This window comes from Spinacia oleracea, chromosome 2 (genome assembly GCF_020520425.1).
Source record: "Spinacia oleracea cultivar Varoflay chromosome 2, BTI_SOV_V1, whole genome shotgun sequence".
NCBI lineage: Eukaryota > Viridiplantae > Streptophyta > Magnoliopsida > Caryophyllales > Amaranthaceae > Spinacia > Spinacia oleracea.
The window spans coordinates 52692280-52718622 of record NC_079488.1 but is presented as its reverse complement, the minus strand read 5'-3'; the positions used below and the strand labels follow the sequence as shown (position 1 = coordinate 52718622).

At 37.8% G+C, this 26343-nt stretch overlaps 1 protein-coding gene across 1 annotated transcript in view; it reads right to left on the bottom strand.

Moving 5' to 3' along the window:
- LOC110802978 (probable serine/threonine protein kinase IREH1) overlaps nucleotides 1-25925 on the bottom strand; it is a 28426-nt gene extending 2501 nt beyond the window's left edge. The window contains exons 1-12 of the mRNA XM_022008435.2: nucleotides 25119-25925; nucleotides 17621-17688; nucleotides 17314-17496; nucleotides 15870-17231; nucleotides 10807-10979; nucleotides 10254-10500; nucleotides 9973-10065; nucleotides 9750-9890; nucleotides 9545-9637; nucleotides 5184-5388; nucleotides 4539-4624; nucleotides 827-915 (exon numbers count right to left, since the gene is read on the bottom strand). Of these exons, the coding sequence (XP_021864127.1) occupies nucleotides 827-915; nucleotides 4539-4624; nucleotides 5184-5388; nucleotides 9545-9637; nucleotides 9750-9890; nucleotides 9973-10065; nucleotides 10254-10500; nucleotides 10807-10979; nucleotides 15870-17231; nucleotides 17314-17496; nucleotides 17621-17688; nucleotides 25119-25722 (3344 nt within the window). The 5' untranslated portion in view covers nucleotides 25723-25925. The remainder of the gene's footprint in view (nucleotides 1-826; nucleotides 916-4538; nucleotides 4625-5183; nucleotides 5389-9544; nucleotides 9638-9749; nucleotides 9891-9972; nucleotides 10066-10253; nucleotides 10501-10806; nucleotides 10980-15869; nucleotides 17232-17313; nucleotides 17497-17620; nucleotides 17689-25118) is intronic.
- Nucleotides 25926-26343: the final 418 nt, after the last annotated feature.

Below are 26343 nucleotides of genomic sequence, written 5' to 3'. Positions count from 1 at the left end.
CCATGCCAAGACAAAAACCTAGCAACATTTTTCACCACAAACCATTATAATGGTTTGATATGACCTCTCCATAAATCATCTGAGCAGCAAAGTCTCCAATGGCAGTGAACTTTATGGCCTTTATATCTGAACTTTAGACGTGTATATAATAGAGTAGACAGAGTAAAATGTAAAGAAAAGCGTACATACCCCACAAACGCCACAGCTCGAAGGTGAAACTCACTAGAATTGAAACTCTCTTAAGAGACAGCCCCTGAAACACCCTCTTGACACAGCCCTACCTCCCCCTTTTGAGGTAAAAAACACAGACAGCTTAAAGGTTATCAAAGATAACTAGACAAGCAACTTCAACATCAACCCTTTCAGTTGACTATTCTCTCGATCGCAAAGTAATTGTGAGATCCCAACCCCTTAAAGGTTAACCGTTAGATCACCAAAAGGTTACTGTTTTTGTCCTCCTGATATGTATGATTTGAATCCACCGATCAATATTTTAGGTGAAGGTATGTTAAAAAATCCTATCATAATCTAATTTTACGTTAAAAAATCAATTTCTTGAGAACTCATATATTATGGCATGCAACTATTATTTCAAGGTAGTAACAAGCATATTGATCACTAGGTCTCTACAAACTACTGCTACATTACAAGAAACATATAAACTGTGACACTGGAAAATGAATACAGCTAGAAAAAGAAACCAAGAAACATATATTTGAATAAAAGGTGTGCTTAATCTTGACTAACTTCATTAAAACGATAGGCAGAGGGTCATTTGATTAAAGGGAAAGCCAAACTATTTACCAAATAACTTCTTGGTACTTACTTGTCAATAAGATCCTGTGCTTCACAACTCATTTCTTCCGGTACCCGAGGCCAAGGAATATTACGATTGAGGATATTGTCAAATATTATCTACAATACAAGAAAAAAAGAGAAGATAGAATGAAGTACTAGCGTTAAATGAGGTACTAGCCTTAAAACTTACTCAAAACCAAGCAAGTAATACGTGTTCCACGTCCATGATAGTGACAAGCAATCACATGCATAAAAGTTTCTGAACGAACTAATATCCAGTAGTAAGATACTGACTGGTAACACTAAAAATAAAAGGAACAATTGCTTCTAATAATCGCACCTTTGGACGTTCTTAAAACAGTCCAACATTTGGATTATTTAGAAACAATCCCAACTTTTAGGGGTGTCTTCTGAAAATGGTCCCAGTGACCTACAACCCTAATTGTTTGTGTTTTAAATCCAAGTACCTTTTACTGGAATGTAGTATTATATAAAGGTATTTCTAGGACAACCAAACACCCCAAGAACAAGAAAATCAATCAGACAAAGCTAGCTAATCAAGCTGAAGATGTTGATTCAGAGTTGTTAGTTGCAAAATCCTAATCATTCCATTGAAAAACTAGATGCCTTGAGAGGCCTAATTTAAAGCCTTATGTTCCTGGAGAAGTCATACACAAAGTCCCACCAGGGTCGTTATATGCAGCTATTTGGATGGGACTTCTAATGAGGATGAAGATACACAACTATAAATGGATCAATATTAATCCAAGTCAATCCATCATCCACCAGGATTAGCCATAAAGCTAGGGGAAGGAAAGACGAAAGAAAGGAAGAGGAAGAAAGCAGTAGCATCCTCAATCAAAGGTGGTATCATATGGCTGCTGCTTGAGCTTGCCATCTCCTAAATGTTTTTTACAAAAGAAGCTTTCTATCTCCCACATCGATTAAAAAGAACAGTGAGCAAGCTAGAATCATATCGAACATGTCTATTGATCCAAAAGGCTTAATTTGGGCATCAACCACTATAATTGTTGGGCCTTTAAAAGTTTAACTTTTGCCTTGGCCATAAAGTTAATTTCTGGAATGGGCCGGTAGATTCAAGACCAAAGAGTTATTGACACATAAGCTTATCGAACCTCAAGCCGAGCTTGCTTCTTTTTATTTCGATCTCAAGCAAAGCTCGGTTTTCAAGGCTGGACGAACTTTGAGCTCGAACCGAGCCTGCCCATATCTTTTTCGAGCTCGAGAGCCCATACATGCTTGGTCCCGGCTCGGTTGTTAACACCCCTAAGTCGGACAGGGAGAGTGTTCAAGGGAACATCTAAGCCGATGATAAAAATATAACAAAGGCTATTGTTGTCTTAAGAGATATTTCTAAGGTTGATGTTTCACCAGGCGTAAACACTGGAGATATGAATGGAAAAGATGTTGGAAAGACGAGTGAGGTATAAGGAATGCAGATGACTCCTTTACTATGAATAGGCAAAATGCATACTAATACTTCAACATATTCCAGAAGTATTTCAGCCAGGTTTTAATAACGGTGGGCAGGTTCACAGGTCGGACTCTGGAAGCAAGAGTGATGACCATTCCTCATATCAGAAGTTCAGAACGAGAGTGATGACTCATCTTTGTTTTATGTATATATTTTTGAGAATTTCTACCTTTCCAAGTTTCGGAGACGCAAATTATGCAATCAGTGGACTTGGAATGTACCACACTGCTTAAAGGGGATGACTACATGAATAAGATGTGGGTATGGGTAACGGTCAAGGTCAGAAAAGGCAGAGTAGATAATTACTTTCCTGCAGAAAATAGTACTCAGCCCCATGCGAATCTTATCACCCCCAATTGATAGGCTTATCATTGGCAGTAAGGAGGTAGATCATACAGCACAGGACCCACTTACAAAACAGGGTTGGAACCATTGGATACTAATCCTTTGAGAAAACTTTCAAAACCCATGCTGCAGATTTGCTCTAGAGAAAAGGAAAATGTATAGGAGAATTACAAAACAAGAATTGCAAGTTCTGATGAAGGAGGGTGGAGAAGTGTTTTCTTAACAGGCCTTCGTTTCTTTTTCTCTAATTTGTGGTTACTCATGAGGAGATCTTGTCCTCTGATTGTACTGTACCTATTTTTATAGATGATATGTTTTCTTATCTCAAAAAATGAAGGGAAAACGAAGAACAATAATTCCAAACTTAGCAGGAGAGGATTCATTTTGAGATCAGAATCATTTTGGTGCAAACAATACTGACATAGAAGGCCAAAGAAACAACTTCCACCTCACCAAGTGGCTAGTTCTTACAATAGTCAGCTTTTTCCTCATGTGGACCAGCACAGCATCTCTTTGATATAAGAGGCAGAATAAAATAGAACTTCATGGTATCACCATATTCCTAAACTAAGTGACAAGATATAAAACTTCTATTTCACAAACTATAAGATAATTCAGCACGGATATTTCCTGCGGCGTACTAAATGATGCAGCTCAGGTTAGTCATGCATAGACGTTAAGAGGTCTGATTCAGAGACAAATGTTAACATGACATCCTCCAGCACTGCTCCTAAAAGAATTATGAAAAAAAGAGATAAAATCAGGCTTAACAGTTAACAGTACTCCCTCAAAAAGCCTAGATGACTTGTTGACCATTTGCAAACACGCTGGCTCATGTAAACCAAAATATGTTCAAGTTTAAGATTTAATGTTCAAAGATCCTACACTAGTGAATTAAATAATTGAGCAAGAAGAAGGAAGAGCAAAGCACTATGTCCTCTAAAGTTAAAGATTTCATGAAGGGCTGGCATGCACGGGTAAAAGTTTTGCATAATGCTTCAAGCACAAGTATCCCAAGTCTGGAATCACGTTTGGTAACTGGTTCCAATCTGCTTCAAAGAAAGAATAATTGTCGAATTAAAGTATAATTCAGCTTTCCATGCTGCATGTTTTAGTTTAAACGAGAAATTATTCTGAAAAAGTGTACTTATATGGAAGCTTCCCAAGTGGTTAATTGGTCTATTTCCTATTTGAGAAGGATATAAAACAAGGACCAGTTCGTTATTGTTGTGACTTGTGAGTTTTTCCTTATCTCGAAAACTAATACCAGATACTGGAAACTAGAATACGTAGTTCTGAGTTAACTATTGGCGGCTTTCAAAACTAACATGATTAGTTCAAATGTGACTAATTTTAAACTCAACAGACAACCTATATCATTTAACTTTTGAATTCTTCTTAAAACCAAAAACTGAAAACTAGTAAAGACACCGAATGGGCCCGTAGGTACGGGTTTTCTTTTATTGTTTCCTTGGTTGTTAAGCACCTTTTTAAGTGATCTTGAGAGCTGGATAGGATTCTTATTTCTTACTTCCTAGTGAGCCTCACTTTCAAATCGGTTTTCTTCGTGCAAGAGGGGAAAGGAAAATGAAGGCGAAAGTTTAATTTCTTTCATTTAATCGTTTTTCTTTTTCACCTTTCTTTCTATAAAATTTTCTTCAATTTTTTAGATGATTTCCAGCATACTTAATTTCTCAGGTAATATCTCTCGGTCAATGCCATATTAATTTTGCACAAATACCAAAAGTTATTGGTTATGCTGAGACGGGAGTGGGAGTAACTTCCTGAGTCCGGAATCCAGATCACATTCTACTATTATTGAAACTTTGCATTATTCAGCTAAAACTGATAATAATGGAGACAATCTAACCAATATTTACTATATGCACTAAACAATTACCTGGGGGTGTTCAGCGTTGAAGGGAGGGATTCCAACAATGAGTTCGAACAAAATAACCCCCACAGACCACCAATCCGCCGTAGCTCCTGAAGAAAACCAGATGGCAACACACAATTCCAGAGTTCTTGAGAAATAATAGAAGGGAAATAAAGATAAAAAAAAGACAATAAAGTATCATCACACTTTACTCTAATTTTAGTTTAAAGTATCCATCCAACACTCCACTTTCTTACACATAATTCATACTAGTTTAGCTACTTAGAGCAAAGAAAATGCCCATGCAGTCTACACCCACCGGATTAGAGAGTCGATTTAGCTTTGAATCAATTTAGTTCTAAATACATCTTAATTAGTATTCCAAATTAAATAGATATACATAATCCCAATATAAAATACTTCCTCCGTTCTTATTTAGTTTACACAATTCTTTAGTCATGTTTGTCAATGCACATTTTATATCATTAACACCTTTAAATTATCAAGACGAATTTAACAAGATCTCACATGACTATATTTTACCTCATGTATAACTAACAAAATCCGGTCAAAGGACGGTGTAATAGGTAGGTGTATGAATAATGCTAAATCAAAAATGTGTCAACTTAATGAGAATGAAGAAAGTAAAAGACAAGAGGCGTTACAAACCATGTCCTGTTCCCAACAAAATCTCAGGTGCCAAATAGTCAGGTGTTCCAACCGCAGAACGTTTCTTCCTTCGTTCTTGCTGCTTCTCTGAAGCAGATAATTGGGGTTGATCATCTTCAAAGATGGATGTCGCACTAACTGCAGGGCCAGATAAATCATCAGTGCTGTTGATGAGACCAACTTTTGATAGCCCGAAGTCTGTCAACTGATAAAAACAGGGGGAAAAAAAAAGAATGAGCTCCAAGTGACATTAATAATCAATATAATGATAAAATAACCATTACAATCATTTTAACAAAAAGGATGGTCAAATTCCAGGTAGTTTAGCAAATGGTATGCAAGATTATCAGAGTGATCATTAGCATATTCTACATCAACTTTATTGAATATTCTACCTCATCCAGTCATCTTTGAATCCAAAGAGATCATATACTCCTCTATGATACTTCCTCCGTCTTTTTTGCAATTTCACACTTTTCACACTATTTTATCAATCTTTTGTGATTTATACAAGGAATTATATAGTCATGTGGAATCTCGTTAGATTCGTCTCGATATATATTTTCTAAATATCAATTTTTTGTAATTTTGGCTAATGCATAATAAGTGATTAATGGCTAAAGTTTTGCATTGGCAAGCGTGAAACATCAAATGGTGCAATAATAAAAGAAACAGAGGAAGTACATAATACTTTCTTCAACAAATTCCGCTTTTGTATAGCTTCTACTGGTGTTGTGTTCTTAAGATATCGCAAGTTCAAGTTCAAGTTCATCAGCTTGCGCTCTCAAGAGCATTCAAGTTCAACTACTCTCAATATTCCACCATTAACCCAAATAATAAAAAAAAAATTGACAAAAATTGACAGAATCAAGGGCCCTCATCTTCCCAGATGATTTGTGGATTGCATATGCAAAGCAAGTTAAAGCAATAAAACCTATAAAGACGTGTAGAAAGTGACTTTATTCCTCAGCATATCAGACATAACAGTCTTGTCATGAGGATATTTTATGTGCTCTCAAGTTAACGGGCCCTGATTCTAAGGTTCTTAGGTTGGTTGGTAGAGAAGATTTCCATTGGGAACATAACCAGACATGGATAGGAATACGAGGCTATTGCTTAAAGCAAGCAAATAAAAAGGAATACTACAAGAAAGCTTTAAAAGGATTATCAACTTGACCCTTCATTTCGAAGCTATTTGCCTATTTCTAAAAGTCAGAAAAGTTATGATATTGAGGTAAGGGGAGATTAATCAGGTTAAGTTATTTTATATTGAGCTTGGTCGCGAAATAGAGAATTGAAGACAAGATTAGAAAATAAGAGAGTCTGTTAGGGAATGAAAGACAAAAGTATCTATGACTCCCTCCATGTCATAATATTTTACCCACTATTCCATTTTGAGATGTCACAAAAAACATTACCCATTTTCTTTATTGGGTTGGAACCACATCTATGTTTACTCAATATAAAACACTCACCATCCCACATCACATGATATGCACATCTACTTATCCACACCCCCCTAAATAAGAAAAGAAACTACTATAATTAATCATATCTACTTTATCTTTTTCCTGACAAAAAAATTGCCATTATGACATTATCTCCAAAAATCAACTTCTTCTCTCTCCTAAAAATATTTTTTTTCTCCTTACTCTTTCATCTCTTTGTGCCCAAAAGACATGGCCACGAGTTTTGTAGGAGAGTAAATATTTTTTTGTCTTTTTGGTGTAGGAAACTACTAAAACTTTACAACGGCTGCTTGCTAACAACATAGTTGCCTTTCATATGGGACTTCGACTCATTGCTAGTGGTTGAGGAAGAAATTGATTTTCTTACTTTTACTAAATCGTTAAATTAATTAGCATACATACTTTTTCTTCTAACTACTTCATACCAAGAAGATAAACAAAATGACAGAAGCTTCATTGAACTACTAGGTTCTCTTGAAACACAACTAGACATATTGATCCCGTTCTCTTGGAGAGATTGGTGAAAGCAAAGAGTACCTACATAAATGGATTACTTTTGAAGATGGTGAAGATCATGCTATTTACAAATTATAAGTTCTAGGGTATAATTTGAGAATGATAACTGCCTATGACCCTAGCTATGTCATTAAAGCATTAAGATTTGAGAAATCAGCTGCCAACCTTCAAAAGGTTATAAAGTAGAGGGTTGTACTCTGCTAGTAGCTGGTTTCTAAAGCAACTCAAAGAACATTCATGGAGGATAATGATTGTTAAAACAATTTCTCCTTCGTTTCTCAATAGATGCATCACTTTATATTCACTAGTATGCAAAAATAAATGTTGTATTAAAATTGTTGCTGGGTTAAATCTTAATATACTCCCTCCTTACCATGAAGTTCGTCCCATTTATCTTTTGCGCGGTCTCCAGCCAACAACTTTTGACTATTGATATCTTAAGTACCATAGTTGTAAAAATTATGAAATTGGATATTAACAAAATTCACATTCGAACAAATCTAACAACGCCCCAGCGCCACACATGAAATGTTTTTTTCATATATATAAATTGTCAAAGACGGTCAAAGTTTTAAAAATTTGACCAAGTGAACAGTAATTGTGAAGAACGAGGGGAACGAGGGGAACGAGGGGAAGTATATTTTTACAATATCAATTTTTTTTATAAATTTTACTAATATGTAATTATAGATATTCATGGTCAAAGCATATAAATAGTATAAGGAGTTAACATGATGCATCGATTGAGAAATGGAGGAAGTACTTTTCTTGGGCGACGACAAAGATAAGTAAGATGGAATTATGGAGATTTATCATGCCCAGAAAAGAGCTTGGGGAATTATGCTTTTGTTAATTCATTTAAGTTGAATTGAATTTTGATTGTATTATACTCTATTTTTAACCTTTAGCAATACAATGGTAAGGAACTATGATTCCTTATGTGATAGACTTTATGGTAGTGGTATGATATCGATTGTCTTCTTCAAGCATTTATGACAGGGAAATTTCGCCTCAATGACACTAATTACAGCCTTGGTGCACAAATAAACAAAGGTTCTTTTCTACTAACTCATTTTTTCTGAAACTTATAAATATGTTGAGGAGCACATACAAGTGAAACAACACGAACTATAACGTTGGTGCGCTCAATGAAAAGTTGTTGTATATTACGCCGAATTTCGCAGATGTTTCCTTGCTCCTTTTTTTTGGAAGTTAGTAAAATTCTTTGTTTCTTTCCAATCACTCCACCATCCATGACCCAGCCTTGCCTAGCCCCACCAAAACAACCCACTTTAGCTCTATCAACCCCCTCAATGTGCTGATGTGTTTGATGATGCTAAAGGAACACTTGCCAGAATCTTCACGATATCTGCCAATTTTTTTTGGAATGATGAAGGAAGAACAAATAAAAAAAAAGGGTATGGGGTTAGCAGAAGAAGGAGACGATAAGGTTACAAAGGGGAAGGGGGCTGCTGGTGAAGGGATGGCAGTGGTCAGGTAGATGGCGTAGGTGAAGTGGTCGCCTAAGAATAGGAAACCGGGAAAGTGTGGTCCTGTGATGGACTGATGGCAAGAAAGAGTAAAGGTGGAAACTTTTTGTTTATAATAAAATAAAATAAAAGAGATTCCATTTTGTAGATCAAAAGGAAAAAACAATAAAAACCCTAGTGCGACATGTGATTGAATGCACCCATCATTATAGTTGCTGGGTTGGTGCTGCTTGTACACCGTGTAAAGTTTCTGTTGTTTAAGCATCAAGGATATAGTTTGTGTGATAAAGGACATTTTCCTCCTTACAATATATTTATCACGTGTGTTTTGAGTACCAAATATAGTCTGGAAATGAATTACAAACATTTGTGCATGGAAGATCTGCCTCAAATGCGTGATACAAGCGGATTTTCCTTGTGCCTCACACATTGGCTCTACGACCCTTAGAATATAGGCGTCACGCGCTTTTTAAAACAAAGCTATTAGTTGTGATCTTGTAGTAAACTTACACCCCCTTCTCTCTTTCTATTCTCTAAGCTGTGTGTAAAAATTGTATTTCCATTCTCAACTCTATCAATTGGTGACTTACTCTAGCTAACTTCAGTGATATTTAACATAAATGATGTTATAATGCAGAACCATCCAAACAAGTTGAACAAATTCTTATACTGGCAAAAAACACTTGATGAATTATTCACAGTTACGTAAATACAAAATTTTAATTAAACTGGATGCTAACATAAAGGTCACCAAATTTTGAGTTAAGATAATAATCAAGCATAACTAAGTTCAGGACAACTTGGAGATTAAACAGTTCAATATGTTCAACATACGTGCAAATTAAGTTTAAAATTTTGAAATAACTCAAGGAAATCAAATATATACCTTGATATGACCATCATGGGCAATTAATAGATTGTCTGGCTTCAGATCACGATGAATTACATGAAGAGAGTGCAAATATTCCAAAGCAAGTACCTGAATATTATCCAATGTTCTCACAAGGCAATCTAATATTGACAACCACTCACTTTAAATGAATCGAAGAAAAATATAACTGAAAGATAAAAGATAGACAAGATATACTTACTACTTCTGCTATATAGACAAGGGCAACATCTTCATCTAAGCAGCCCAAATTTCTTAACAGTGAATATAGATCTCCCCCGTTAAGATATTCCATTACCAAATACAAGTTTTCACGGCAAGTAAACGAATAAAAGAATCGAACCTGGGAGTAGAACAAATAGAGGTTAAGGAGATCATCGCTTAATGATGGAGGGGAAGGGGAAAATCTAGATAGACCTGCTCACCACAAAAGGGTTGCGGACAGAAATCAAAATATTGCGTTCTGCTAAAATACTTTCCACAGCATTCTTGCGGATCATATCAGCCTTTGCCAACACCTACATGTATAGCAAAATTTTATTAATTAATTAATGCCTTCCAAAACTCAAACGTGATAATGTCAAAAACAAAAAGACTAGAAAAGAAAACACCAAGGATTAAGGGGTCAAAAAAGTAAACCAATCAACAGAAACTACATGATATCTGAAACTACCCATGCTGTCAAAATAATAAAGAACAAGCGTACCTTTATAGCAAAAAGATCTCCCGTTGTTCGCTTCTTAGCCAAGAAAACCCGACCAAATGCACCACGGCTTATAGGTTTCATAATCTCAAAGTCATCAATGGACGTGCGGTCCTTGGTAGAATGAATAGGGCTGGTTCTTAAACTACTTACAACATCATCTTCCAAAGGAGCATCTTCATCAATTACAGTACTCACAAGATCAATCTTCTCATTATCAAGCAACTCAACTAGTTGTAGATATTTTTCCCTGAAGAAATTAAGGAATCAACATTGTGCTTGGTAATAAAGAAGATGAACAGAACAGTAAAGACAGCAATAACACCTAAGCCTGTGTATTATGCAGCAGACATATCTCCTAATACCCAAACATCAACTGAATTTACAGAACCATTGCTCTATCAAATGGAATTTTAAGCCATATCCCCCTACCAACACACACACTCCCCTCCCCCACCCCATCCCACCCCCCAACACACGCACAGGGCACAAACGCTTGCACCAGCATACGAGCAGGCATGCGCGCACAGACAAGAAAGAGTAGAAAAAAACTGACCTAATCAACTTCTCAATTCGGGCTCCAAAGGTCTCTACAGTAAGCGCGTCAAATTTCCGACGGCCAACAACAACACTCAAATCCTCTAGACATGTGAGCAAATAATTCATTGAACGATCATCTTCAGACAGGGCATTTGCTGAACATCGAGCGATGTCTGCAAGTTCAGCCATCTGCGTCATCCAAAAAAAATTAGGATTACAATAAACATACTGCACATCAGCACAATCATCATCGAGAAAATGCAAAAATATTGAAGATTGCTAATATCATGCAAATATGATTATGGTAAAAAGCTTGAGGAAACTTTTATTCTTAGCCTTCTATTTTTCTTTCCTTAATAATGAATTAAGATTTGGCAGCAGCAACATCGTCACTATAAAACGAATGAAATTGTTTTCCTTTGGCATTTAAGAACAGGCCTCTCTTAGCTCTCTACCCAACAAATATACTCCCTCAACATTTTTTAGAAGTTACAATTACTACTTGCGGCCGTACTTTTTTAGGAGTTACAAGTCCTTTTTCGGTAACTGTTACACCCACTCCCCATGTTTATTTTTTGCTACTTTCCTATGGGCACACTTAAATCATAAATAATTCTACTTTTGGTAACTTGTCTTTTACACCCTAGTTGCTTTTTCTCTATTTCTTTATTGTCAACTACCCCACTTGCATCATTATTATATCAAATTCAACTAAGCTTTCTTAATACTTGTGTTGGTCAACATGTAACTCGTATAAAAATATGGAAGGAATATGAGCTAGGAGTCTAGGACACTCATGGTTGGGGGACTAGGAAACCATGGGCAGCCAATTAACTCATTTCTTACAAAGTAAGAAGCACTGGTACATAGAAATGAAAAGCCTGAAGGAACACATAGATGCATATTTACCAATTCTCATTAAGCAAAAGGCAGGGAGCATCATCAGAAAGGGTCCTATATCCATTTTACATGATTAGGGGCAAAAAAAGACATAAGCAACAAGATTACATGTCAATCCTCAGTAAAACTCATACGTGGCATCAACAATCATGAAATCTTCCTTGCTATAGTAAAACTTCAACATCATTGTATTCTTAAGTTTAGAAGTTACTTTCAGCAAGACTCAGATGTATCTCACCTCTAAGAGTAGCTTTCTAAACAGAGAAAATAGTATGAGATATTAGAACCGCCTACTCGGTCATATTATCACCATAGATAGAAATGGGAATTGGAAGTTGGCCATGTTCTTTTTGTAGTTCTTAAATCAATACCTTAAAGCAACTAGTTAGACACTTAGCTACATAGACAAACGAAAAGAATATAACAAGAGTTTTACCAATTTGTTACAGGGTGGACATGGAAATTTGGGGCCTATAGAGGACGGGTTGTCCAGAAGTACAATCTTAGGGAGATATGATCTAGAAGACTAATGAGCAACGAAAGTCATTACCGATGTCATCTATGTTTGGAAGAAACTATAAACAATGTTTATGAAAAGCGCAGGAAGGCAAGTATTGCTCCCAATTGGGAAATCAACAAGGTAATCATAACACCAATACCCAAAAAAACAAGATTGCATCAGATGAAAACCATAAACTGGTGAAAAACCTCTACGAACAAAAGGAGATCTTTATAAAACCCATATCAATTTGTTATGAAAATTTTAAAAATAAACATAGCCCAATAGGGTATTTATAGAATTTAAGTAGCTTTTCTTTGTAGGCAAGAAATTTTTCAAATAGTTCAAAGAGAGGATCTTTTTTGTTTTAGGTAAGAGAGGACCTCAAGGAGGTGTTTGGCCAAGCTCCTAAAAGAGCTTCTAGATTCCAGAAACTGAAACTAGGCCAAACACTATGTTTTTGGAGAATGGTTTATACTTCTTCAGAAACACAAATGAGTCAAAAATAGATTCTGTGGGGCTTAGAAACAGAAGCTACAAATCCAAGCTTCTCAAATTGACTTCTCGGGGAGGAGTTCTGTTCATTTAATGAAAGTTTCAATCCGCCAAAAAAAAACCCGCAACTGACTAATAACCCTTTCTTGTCCTATGTAAACAATACCAACTATGTTCATCAATCTTTTCCCACCTACAGCCTCGTACCTTCCGCCATCATCTATCTTTTGGCATCAGCGACTAATCTCTGACGAGGCAAGGTAGATGATGTACTCCATCCGCCATTGTTGATGCTATTTTGAAGATGCAGATTTTCTGGGTTTATTTTTTGATTTAATTTTTTATTTTATGTTTTTGCCTAGGAAAGGAATTACTTCCTTTCTACTTGAAACTAGATTTCATGGTTTGAATTGAACCATTGAATATAATAAGAAGATTGAAATTGCTAGGTTAGTGGTGATAAAAAAAAGAGGGCTTTCATGGAGTATCAAGAAAGCTCCCAAAATTCCGAGACATTTTGCTCAAGGAAATAAAAGATGATGAGGTTAGTGCCACCTGGGCACAACTGCAACATACTGGAGTACTCCACCGTTTCATTTTAACGCAAAATACTCCGTAGTTTTGTTTTTATTTAATATTCTCCATATCAGTTTTGGATATACGATTTTCCGTATCAGTTTTGGATAAATATGAAAACCAAATCTAAACTAGTTTTTAGTTTTACAAAAACAAAACACTAAAAAACGGAAATGATACCGAACACACCCTTACTTTCCCATTTCTTGTTTTGGGTTGGTCCACATGGTATAAAAAGAAATAATATCCTCTTACTTCTCCCCTTTGGGTCACTACTTTCCCTTACCTTTCTAAACAACATTTAACTATACCCGGTTACCCACTACCTTATGTTTTATTAACTTGTTATCACAAAACCCTTATATAATTTCTCTCCTAAATACTTGTGCCAAACCTAAATGGCAAGTTTAATGGGACGTTACAAAGTTCTAGTGAAATCTACGTTGTTAGTGCTAGAACACCACAACAAAATCATTTTTATTTCATTAACTGATTCATCAAATATTCCTTCTTCCCTAAAAATATTGCACCAACTAAAAACAGCATGCTTAGTCTAATCACAACATTAAAGTAAAATAAATGATGTTAAGAATACAAGGAAGTTTTAGCATATAAGTATTCAGATCGGTAGAGGTTAGTTGAAGATGATGTTACACCACTTAAGCAGTCTGAGGGTAGACACATACCTCAAAACTTAGAAAACAGACGAGTTAATAGCCAAGTGATCATTTTTAACTAAGTCGACAGTAGAATTTTCATAAAGCATCACAATTAATTACTAAATAGGAGACAATTATTTGATGAAAAAGTAAGATTTTGGCATCTTACATAAAATCTTGTAGCGCAAAAATGTATGTACTCTGCTGAGAGTGAAAATGATAAATTTAGGTCACAAAAGTAAATCAAAAGGTAATCTCCAAATTGAAAGTGAGAACTTTCTGTTTTGGTCAAAGGGAGCCTAAACCTTTACTTTGCGGCAAAATCCATAAAACCCCCTTGATGAATATACCTCGTAAGAGTGCTTAGTTAAGTGAGCGGAAAAGGGCTTTACTTCCATGGGGATCATAGTAGGCTTATAAAATCCTGGTAGCCCAACATCCTCTTCAATTTTTAATCAGTTCATAAACTCCTAGTGGGTATGGCTAAAAAGCTTATGTAGGTAGACATAACGAAAGATTTCTGATGAGGTTTGTGGTGGAGTAGAGAAGAGAAAAGATCAACATGGAAGAATAGGACTTAGACAGCAAACAAAAAGGAACAGATTTCTAATAATGTCTAAAACAACTCCTTAATGGCTTGATGGCTTTAGAAATCCACCTTGAAACCCAACTCCCTAAGCCATAAATAAATTAATTAATTAAGGTATTCAAAGGAACTGATAGGGGCACCCTTGCAGGAATTCATGCTTTCTACACTAGAACACAAAGTTCATACATCGTTCAGTTTGATTCATCTTTCCTTTAATTAACGTAACACTGAGATGGGAATCAGAGAGTTATACAAGAAGAACTCACAGAGGACAACCTTTCTCTATTTTTTTCCCCTACCTTTATCATTTATCTGCAACTTATAATGCCAATATCTATATTTTACAATAACTTACGACAAAATGGTTTCCATCACTAATAATAACCGTTTTAGATGAATCCTGTCTGGAATCAGGGTAGAATGAAGGTATCATGAAATTCCTACATAAGTCACTTGTAAAGACACCAAAATACAAATTAATTTCCTTTTCTCATCTCCAGCTGTATTTGGAACTGAAACTCTCGAAAAAGGTGAGTAATTTTCTCTAAGACAAATGATAAACTCCTCAGAGACGGTATGAAGTAGCATCACTGGTGTATCATATGATTTGCAGACAAACAGGCTAAAAACGAAGTGTTCTTTCCCAACAAAACGACATCTTTCTATGGCATCAGCTGTTTACGTAGCAGATTGGATACGTCACAGGAAATGTTCTCTTTTTGCAAGTCATTCAATAGGAATTCTCATGGGACAATATTTTAATGATGTAAAGTGTGGCTAGCATGTTCTTTTCTTCCACAGGTTCTTTTCACTGGTCTAATAAAAAAATAGTTTTAAAAACTCTATAGTTTAAAAAAATTGAAGGTAAAGACATCCAAAAATAAAACATAATTATCTATCACATGATTACAGATATCAACTATTATAACCAGTGACTTGTTTCGCCCACCAAAGGGCTCCAATTATTCATACAAATCAGTTTCTTGTCTTTTCTAACCTGTTTTTGTAGGGCTCCATTCTTTTATTGGTTTTCAAATTGGACAGTATCAGCTGCCTGCAGAATCTTGCTAAAATAAAACAATATCAACCTCGCCTAAATGATGTGTCTTTAATAAGGCTCGTAACAGTTACATTGATCTTCAAATTCACTAATGGTCTGTTTGGGTAGCAAGATAAAAGGGAAAAGGAGAGGGAAAGAGGAGGAAGGGGAGTTCCATTTTTCCTTCAAATCTTTCCAAATTTGGACGGATGATGGATGCCTGCCTGCCTTTCCTTCTCCCTATTTCCTCTTATCCAAACAAAGTGTAAATAACTATGACCAGATCACATGAGTATAAATTTGAGAGAATAAGTGACAATACCTGAGGATGATCTTCATGTTCCGAATAACCACCTTTACTAGATAGAAGCAAATCAATTTGACTGGTTCTTGGTGTCAACAAAGGAGACCTAGGAGTCATGCTTCCAGCAGATGAATTTGTCATTCCTTGATCAGACTTTGGGCCAAAACGAGTCTTACAAGACATAGATGATAAACCTTTCAAATCGTCCATAAATACAGCATTATCAGTGTCAGGAAAAGAGTCTAGCATATCCTCTGATCCTCTGCGAGACCAGTCACTAAGTTTGGGAGAAAAAGCATCAGACTCTTCAGTAACACTTGAATTTGATACTTTTGCAGCATCAGGGCTCCCAACTGCTGGTTGAAAATCCTTCTGGGAAGGACATTCAATCATTTTTTCTAAAGTGTCAGCAATTCTTAAAAGGCGTTCATTGACACTCAAGCCTTTCTGATCACATCTATCAGCAACTGCACATACTTTTGAATGATCTTCTACGTGTAAAGTTAGAACCTCTTCCTCACATATTCGGCAAATTATGGAACTTTCATCTGACACACTTGGCTGATCTCCCCAGTAACCCCAGGAATTTTTCTGCCGGTGCTTAGAAGAAGGAAACGCTTGTGCAACTGAATCTTTTGAAGAAGGAACCTCAGATTCTTTCATTATAGACGGATCTGCATCTGAAATTTCTTGTCTATTAGATATTTTTATTTGCTCTAACTTATCATCACTCTGATCAATTTCAATAGAAGCTTCTGTTTTTTTAACACCAGGAGATGGGAGTTTTTTCCAGGAAGCAATCCGCTCCCTCCCAGAGGGAGATTCAGTTTTCTGTGTGGTTTCAACCGGAGTAAAGATATCAGAAGTATGTAATCTACGACCATGTTGTTCTTGACTAAAGGATTTTTGTGCTGATGATCCCCTTGAAATCTTTCCAGAAAAAGAACTTTTTCTGTCTCTATCTTTTCCAGGAGGCAACCTCTTTTCAGCAAACTGCAAGATCGTTGACTGGCGCAGCTGAAGTGCATGTCCGTCCTCCGCTAATCCACTTTCCTTGTGAAACTGCAACAATCTGGTACATCGCGTGAGTATGAAAAGCATCCGTGTATGAAGCTGCTTCAGCTTACCTGGAGGCAACTCCTGACGTCTATCATCTAATTCCTGAACTATGCTTTCACACTGGAGCCAGAACTCGTTTGGTGATGTCATAGCACAACTCCGAGCTAGGATCAATAAGTCCTCGATAGTTTCCTGCCATCCAGGCTGATTTTCGGTATTCTTTTCCAAAATACCAACTAGATCGGCCGCAAAAACAGCCAAGTCAGAGTCTACTTCTTCCTTGGCTTTCTCAAACCTTCCTTTAATCATGACTAAAACCTCCTACATGCAATATCAATTTCAAGTAAGTACTCAGATAATATGCCACCAGGAAACGGGGGAGACTATAGAACAGTATACTTACTTCGAGATTATTTAAACCACGAGGCTTCCAAAACGGAAAAGGCCGTACTCCTTTAGAATTCAACTCATGGGAAAAACTTTTTATATCTGCCGGATTTCTTTTCCTTGGCCCGCTTGTAACACGAAGAATGGCTTGAAAACGAGGAGATTCAGACTCCTTTGGGGTTTCACAATCAAATGCCATCTAAAGGGGGGGAAATCCATTTGATTAATATACACAAAACTGTACAAAATAGCACTCCTAAATAACTCTATTCATGAAAATTCAAGTTATAATCCGCAGCGTGTGAAAAAGGTAAACAAACAACCTGTCCCTCAGGAGTACAAATATCTGGACTTATGCCTCCGGGCTGCTCCCATGATGAATTTAAGTTTCCTGCATGGATGAAAACAAATGCAGTCTGATATGAGAAAATAACTGCATGTCACTTCATGAACTATTACGAGTAACAAGTATAACAACAATATGCAACGTGGAATATGAAGGCATAGAACGTAAGAAAAGGTTCCTTTCAATCCCTATTGAACTTCTGAACTGCTACAAATGTTGAGGTCTATTGCATTCATAAGATAACCAGATTTTGGTCGGCGTAAATTAATATTACCTTGAATTCGTTTACTTAACATGATAGAAATAGAATTGGAAAAAAAAACATAAATTTGTAAGATATGTTCCACCAATGGAAAATGGTCCCATAGACATTTCGGTGGTGCACTTGGAAAGAAAGAGTTTAACAAATTTTAAGGTGGACCTTGCCTACAACAACGCGTCAATTTCTTTTCTTTGAGGTCGTTGTATAGGTGGAATTAAATATTAGGATTAGAGCATGGATCGGAGATGCTGTTGTTCACGATTGTGGTAACAGTTGTGCTGTTGCAGTAGCACAAATGATGTGGATGATGGAACTGGTTGAAGTTGAAGTGTTGAACTAGCATGATTTAGGTACTTTTCATATTTTTCTTTTTAATGAAACTTTTTTTGAGAAATAATTTTCAACATACTTTTAAGAAGTTTTTCCTTGGTTTTCTTAAATTTCAAAAGAAAAGCTGAAAACACTCACTCTGTTCCACAAAGTCTTCCCATTTCCTTAGACGGTACGGGTCCAAAATTTAAAAAAACTATTTACACTTCCCTCCCTTCAAATGAATAATTCTCCTTTCTCCACTTCACCTACTCACTCACTTAGCATTTCTCTCTTTCTTCCATATAAAGGGAACAGATAACTTCCACTAACATAGTTTTCATTCATTCTTCATATAACCATGTCGCACTTTATAAACTCTCCAAAATTTGTGTGCCCATACGAAATGGGACGGTCATAGTGGGAAGGAGGGTGTACAAAATTTTCCCATTAGTAAAGAGAAAAGAGGTCCAAGAAACCATAAAGTGACGGATAAAGTAAAAGAACGCTTCAGCCGTTTATCTAAAGGAAACAAGTGACTGAACAGCCCATTTCCATCTCTTTTTTATTAGTTACACACGTAAACCCCTTCTTTTTTATAGGTTGTAATCATGAAAGTCATTATCATCTCAGCCTTTTACCTAATCAACCTAGCCCCAATTTGCAAACCAGAGCATGTGGCCTTACTTATGCGTTGCCAGAATCCAACCTTTCTTTACTTGTATTTGCTTATCTATTGCTTTCTAGGATCTTTCTAATAGTTTTCTAAGCTTTAGATAAAATTATTATGTTTCATCCAATGTTCACTGGAAGTTTAAAGCTAATTCAAAATAAACCTCCATGAGGGGTATGGACCAATACTTCTCATCAGAAGTTGTCTTTGATTAATTACTTGCGTTGTTGTTATCCTTTATAGACATTGTGTTGTCCCAAGTCTTTAAGCATCTCAAGACTCAACAATGTCACCATAAAACAGATACATTCTCGTCGTATTCTCATCGTCGGTCCTGCTATGCGCACACAAGCGCCCCGATCGACCCTCGACCTTCGCTTTTATCGCCTTTTGCCTTTCCTTTTCTTTAACTTGGACATTGAGAGATCTTTCTCACTTGGTGAAGTGTGAGCCAGTATGAAATATACTATATGTACTGGTCAAATCTCCCAACAAGGAAGTGCAGATTATGTACAGTTGGGTTCACATCGGGTGTTCTGGATTTAGTCAACTAAAAATACACAATATCTTGGCCAACTTGTGAACCATAGTTTAGAGCAACACAACTTTTCTGATTTTAAGATAATTTGTTACATGATAAATTAAAGGCATGAGATTTTTGTCTCTAGCCCACCTTTCCAACGTAGGTGACATGTCTGACACCCTCTCGTTGGCGTTTCTAGTATATATCGGTATTACTTGTCCAAATATAAACAAATGAAACCACCACAAATGCTGAGAAAAAATCATGAAACTATGTCTACGACCAATTTTGGTGATCATGTCATGTAAGTATGTACAGATAGTTACTATGACCTAAAACTCATAATTCCATTAAACAAAACAAGCATGTGCATATATCGAGCTTGGTCATCCATCAAACAAAACAAGCATGTGCTTATCAAGCCTGTTCCCATCCCATCACTTCCCTCTAAAATTCCGATCTAAAACATCGAATGATCGCTTCACAAAATAGAATTTATGTTGGCCTAATGTGGAACTTTATGTTGGCCTTCTCTTAGCATAATTAGCTCATAGCACCGAAAAAAGGTTGCACTAAGAAGCTAAACTTTGTTGATCTTTCTTGAAGGCAAGTGCACAAAATAGAATTTAGACTGGACCCATGTAACCACTCCAGACACAGGTGCTTTTTTTTTTGGCGGGATATTGTTGGAGTTTATATTAAGAAATAAAGGCCTTATCAAATGCGACAAGTAAAGTAGCTTCAATCGGGTGGTCCTCCATCCAGACCTTCACCTCACCTAAAGTCAGCGAGGTTTGGGCAATAGAATGAGCCACCTTGTTACAAGATCTCCTAGCAAAAGAAAATGAACAGAAATCAAAACTGTTTGCAAAAGCCAAAATATCATCTACTATTACTTGCATACTTGTCCATTCTCTCGTGCCCTTTGACAGCATATCAATCACCATCAAGCAGATTCCGCCTAAATGCAGCGAAATCCACCATCAAATGCGTAGTGCAGACCAAATCTAAGAGCTTCAGCCTCCGCTTGCCCAGCAGGCAGCACACCTTCTTACACTCCCCTGCAACCATCAGGAAATACCCTTCTCTATCACAAACAACCATCCCAATCCCACACTCTTCCCCGCGTACAGCAGCATCTGTGTTGAGCTTGAAAGGGGCACGCACAGGAGGGTGGGTAGCCTCTCTAGCCATCGCAAGTTCATAGTCACCACTCACCAAGGAGCTTCAAAGCTCGTTAGCACTGGGTCCATTCGTTTCCTATCAAACACCCGCATATTCCTTGCATTCCAGACTTGCCAGATCATCATCATAATCACCTCCCACGCCCTCGGAATAGTGCAATTCTATGACCCTGCAATTCTATGACCCTGCATCAGTCCACAAAGTTGTGGCTTATACCCCTCCTTTCCTCCAATCTGGCTGGAGAAACGTACTAGGTGAGAGATATTTTCATAGCCCTCAGCACACCGAGGACAAGTCGTTTCAACGAGCATGCCCCTGCAAGCCCAGGAGCACATGATAAGAAGGCCATTGCACACGACCCTCCATACGAGTGAATTCACGTGAGGGACAGTTGCTCGCAAAATTCTGGACCATAGTTGTTTGTTCGGGTCACTACCAGACCCTCGTTCACTCCCACTCCTCTGTTGCATCTCTAGGTGATACGCAATCCGCACACTAAACTCACCATTCTTCGTGTGACACCAAGCAAGGAAGTCAGGTGTGCCGCTTTCAGAACATAACACCTACTTTGTTGCTTTCAGTTCTTCCTCCTTCCACCCCGCTCCATTTGTCCCCCCTCCAGTCTGCCACAACACAATCACAATCAGTACCTCCCTGAGGTTGTGGAGAGAAAATACGGCCACCCGGGAGGTCCGACAGCCACTTATCCCTCCAGAAGTTACCTTCCGACCATCACCAATGAGGATTTGACCTCCAAGTGTTTGAATGGGGAAAGTATTTTCCTTTTAGTACACTTGCAGCAAAGGAGTCCAGATTCAAGGCTAGTCTCCAACACTGTTTTACCAATAGAGCGTTGTTAAATGCACTTAGGTCTTTAAGACCTATACCCCCATCATCCTTGGCTCTACATACCTATTCCAACTTATCAATGCTAGTTTATTTTCACTCCCTTTTTGGCCCCATCAAAAGCTCTGGCATACCTTATACATATAGTTTATGATCCCTTCCGGTATTTTGAAACAATGCATTGCGTATGTGGGTATAGCTTGTCTAGTTCTAAGGTTATCGATGCATCGATAGATAAGGATTACTAGTCGACCTCAAACCCCAACTTATGCATCATACCCGTAACAAATTTCCACTCGACACGGTCATACGCTTTACTCATGTCCAACTTCATCTCCATCTACTCCCTTGCCCATTTTTTCTTCTTCCGGAGATAGTGAAATAATTCATAGGCAACTAGCACATTATCTGTGATTAATCTACCGGGAATGAAAGCACTTTGACACTCACTTGTCACATTTAGGAGAACTTTTTTGAGCCTATCTGAGATAACCTTAGACACTAGTTTATACAAGACATTACATAAACTAATGGGTCGATAATCTTTGGTAGACTCACAAATTTTGTTCTTCAGAATAAGGACAATGTGAGTGTGGTTAATCTGATCAAGGGGAGCATCATTGTTGAGAATGATAGTACGTAAGAAACAAGAGCCAGCATACCGTCCGGTCCGGGAGTTTTTGTGGGGTGCATGTGCAGCTCCTCGTTCATCTATGCCCTCACCTTTGGCTGGACCGCATCTAATACATTACTCATTTCATCATTATCCCCATTTGTAGAGAATAAGTCACCAAAATACTTAACAAAAACAGCCTCCGCCTCCTCTTCTTTATCACGCCACATGCCCCCATCATCGAATACACCTCTTATGGTATTCCGTTGTCGGCGTTGGTTAGCTTTTCGGTGAAAACATGCAGTATTTTTATCACCGTCTTTAAGCCAACTTTGTCAACTTCGTTGAGCCAGTAAACCTCTTCCCAGCTTTCTAGTTTGCCAATTTCGTTATCAAGAGTCCTCATTTTCGTAATATTTTCTGTTGTAGGTTCGCTAGCTAAGAGAAGTTTCATGCTCTCACGTCGTTGCTTAACTTCCTTAGGAAAATCAATAGATCTCTTTGAAGTCCAACCCCTTAACTGACTATCGCAAAATTCAAGCTTACGCTTCACTGAAGCACTCGGTTAGGCTAACCAAGCCTTGTGCACAATGTTGGTGCACTCTTCATCTTTAATCCACTCCTTCTCAAACCTGAGTCCCCTCCACTTTCTCTTATTTCCACTCCCAACAAGCACCTAGTTTTGGACATGAATTTTTATTGGGAGATGATCTAACCTGTGCTTCGAGAGGTGTTCAGATTTTAAGCATGGAAAAAGGGTGTGCCATGTGTCAGTTATCAAAATTTTGTCCAGCCTTTCCTATGTGTTCTCCTCAGCCTCACGGTTATTGCCTCATGTGAAGGGATGACCTTCAAATCGAATGGACCGAAGTTGACAGTTGTCCATAGCATTTCTGAATCCCTCTACCTCCTTTGATTCTTCATACGCCCTCCCTTTTTTTCCTCCTGCGAAGCTATGCAGTTGAACTCTCCAAAGAGGGGCCAAGGCAAGGGGTTAACGTCCCTAAGCTCCTCCATAAGTTCCCATGTTTTTTGTTTATTTTCCTCCTTCGGGTACCTGTAGAATCTTGTTTACCTCCACTTTTCCCCACTTGCCTCATTGAATATAAATACATATGATGCAAGGATTGGGAGAGGAGAGTAAGATGAACAGCCTCATTCCAAAACATACCCAACCCCCCTCTCCTTTGTCTACCATCCCCCCAACAATCCACACACAGAAAATTCCGAAAATTCAGTTGATAGTCTCCCATTCCCTCCCTTTCAACTATGTCACCGATAGAAAGACTTTTGAGGGCGTTTTCCGCCCGAGGGCTGCCTAACCCCCGGCAATTCCACGCTAGGCCCATCATTGTTAACAATTATAAAACTAGGTAACTTTGATACATGGTAAGTTCTAATATTAATATACTTTCGGATAAGTTGAGGTAAGTGGATTTCACGTGCAAAGAACAAAGGCTAGCCGACAAGTTAATAGTATGTGCTTAGTTTTAAAAAGCGCGAAGCGCACTGGAGCGCGCAAAAGGGCCCTGGAGCTTAAGCGCAAAGCGCAAAGCGAAAGCGCACGCTTTTCGTACGCAAGCGCACCCAGAAAGAAATAATAAATTTTCAAAAGTTCAGAAAATACGGAGAAAATATGGAAAAAAAAGATGGGAAAAAAAAAGAGAAATCAAAACGATGAAAGAAAAATTCAGAATCCGATGGGAGAAATCCGGCGAGAAGGCTAGAGAAATCCAGCTACGGGAGAAAATTGCACTAGGGTTTTCAAAAACTTCCCAAATATTCGCATTTCAAAAAAAAAAAGAAATCACGTGATACTTTAAAAAAGAAAGATTAGAGTCACGTGGCTTTATTTTTTATGAAAAAGAAGGGTCTGATGTGCCCAGACTACAAGAAGCGCAAAAGCACTAGGAAGCGCAGAAGCACCGAAGCGCTAGGAAGCGCGCGCTTCTTGTATGTCGCTAGGCTTCGACTGGCAGAAGCGTTTTGCTGTGAGCTTCTGAGCTTTAAGCGCAAAAAAGCGCGCTTTTTAAAACTAAGAGTATGTGTTCGTATTTGTGGATCACATTGTAGCATTAACCACCACCTACGGCCTACCTAGCCATGTAAAACATTAATAAGTAAGTTTACCAATCAAATGTTGCCCACAAGGACTGGACGGGGAATAGGCGGCAATAGTTTAAAGGGAACATCCTAAAACCATGATTTTTTTCCTTATATTTAAGGCATCCCCAAAGACCCCAAATAGTCGATGGTAAATGGAAAAAGAAAGCAAAGTAGATGTATAGACAACATGAATCCAGCATTGACAAGCACACACACAAAGTAAAGTCCAACTAGCCATGCACAACAATGCAATACGATTACTGGCTTCTAGGCAAGCATATGCCATAGCACAGTCTTGGATTTTAAAATCACACCTCAAGAGTTCAAAGGTGCAAGCTTCATTCTCTCAAGCAGTTGTAGGCACAGCAAGAACAATGAATGACATACACCCCTGCCTCATTCTTTTTCTATATGTTCGGTTCTTCTCCTCCCCCCCCCCCCCCCCCCAACCCCAATCACTATAGAATCTATATTGGCAAAAAAGGAAAAATAACTCCAAATAATCTCCTAAGGCTTTTTCTTTGTGCCTCATGTGCACGATGCACGTGCCTTCACTGGAAATCCTTTGTGTGACTAGCGTCTTGCACTTCCATAAAAAAAAGAGCACAATAAGATAGAGCTAGTATTGACTACAACATCATGAATTCAAAAGCAGGTTATCCATTTTCCTAGTCACTGTAAATCAACTTCGTAGCTGTAATAGTTGTTCACTCTATATTCCATCCATCTATGCATTGCATTATAAAATTCCGTTCCATTTTCCCAACTAATAATGTGCTAAAAGCCATAATCTATAGCCTTTTAACATTCTACTCAAATACTCCAAATCAGCAACACAACAGAAACCTCTGGAGTTTTTCCTTCTTACTTCCTCCAAGATCTACCAATATGTTGGAAAATTAAATCATACAGTCCACTGAAACGAATCAGAAATTATAAGCAAATGAGAAACTCATACCTCCTCCTCCAGACGACAGTCTAGACCGTGGCAACTGGCCTACATTCGACAAACTCGGGCTCGGAGCTGTCCCACTGCTCTCGGGAGACATACTATCAGAATTACTTCCAGTCTCAGCAACATTTTCCAACCAACTCATCTCCTTCTTCCCACTGGACCTACTCCCATCACTACTAACAGCCGTTGCAACAGGCTTAGAAAGATTACTAGACCCAAGACCAACACCACCCTTTTCGTTTCGAAACCCGAAGAAGCTCTCCTGAGGCAATGGGCCGGATCTCGTCTTAATCTTATTCAAACCCAAAGACGAGGCAAGAATCGGCGACACGGAAGCTGAGGGTGACCCAAAATTCGGCTTCAATCCAGCATCAATTCGAGCCTCCTTACCTTTGTCATCCTTCTTCTTAGCAACAACTGCAGACTGCTTCGAATTACTAGAAACTGCAATACTTGAATTGCTACTACTATCTTTAGCTAAATCTTTTTCAGATGATCTACCCTTTTTCTTGTCGGATCTAATTGGGGAATTGAATCGACGAGGACTGTTGGATCCATCTGAATCCGATGATTTCTTGGACGAGAAAAATCTGCCTTTGAACACCATTTTCGTTGCTGGTGTAAGGAAAATAGTGCTACATCATAGGCGCGGGATTAGGTGAAGTGGGGAGTGAAAGTAGGTCGTCTTCGAAGATTCAAAGATTTGACCCAGGTGTAGTATAGTACGGAAAGTAGAAGATAGCAGACAGAATACCCGAGAGGAGAGAGAAAATCGGTGATGCGCGTTTACAGCATAACTCCTGTGATTTCTGATTAAATGCGTCGTCACTCATACTCACCCCTAAACTTCTCTTCCTAAATAATTGTCACTTACGAAGAGTGGTGTGATAATTAATTAAACAAAAAGTATTGGAGTATAACAGGTGCACATAATATTAATGTGTACCAACTTTCACACGTGTGAAAAAATGCAGAAATAAAAAAAAATTGCACGGAAAGAAAAGTCACGCAAAACCAGAGGAGAGAGAAAAAAAAGTCGCAGAAAGAAGAGAGAGAAAAAAAACGCAGAAAGATGAGAGAGGAAAAATCGCAGAAAGGGGAGAGAAGGACGAAAAACGCAGAAATAGGAGAGAGAAAGAACAAAAACGAACGTATAAAGCACAGATTAAGCAAACTTGCATTTGAAGCGTATTTTCCCTAGTAATCTGTCAACGAACACGAACTTAGA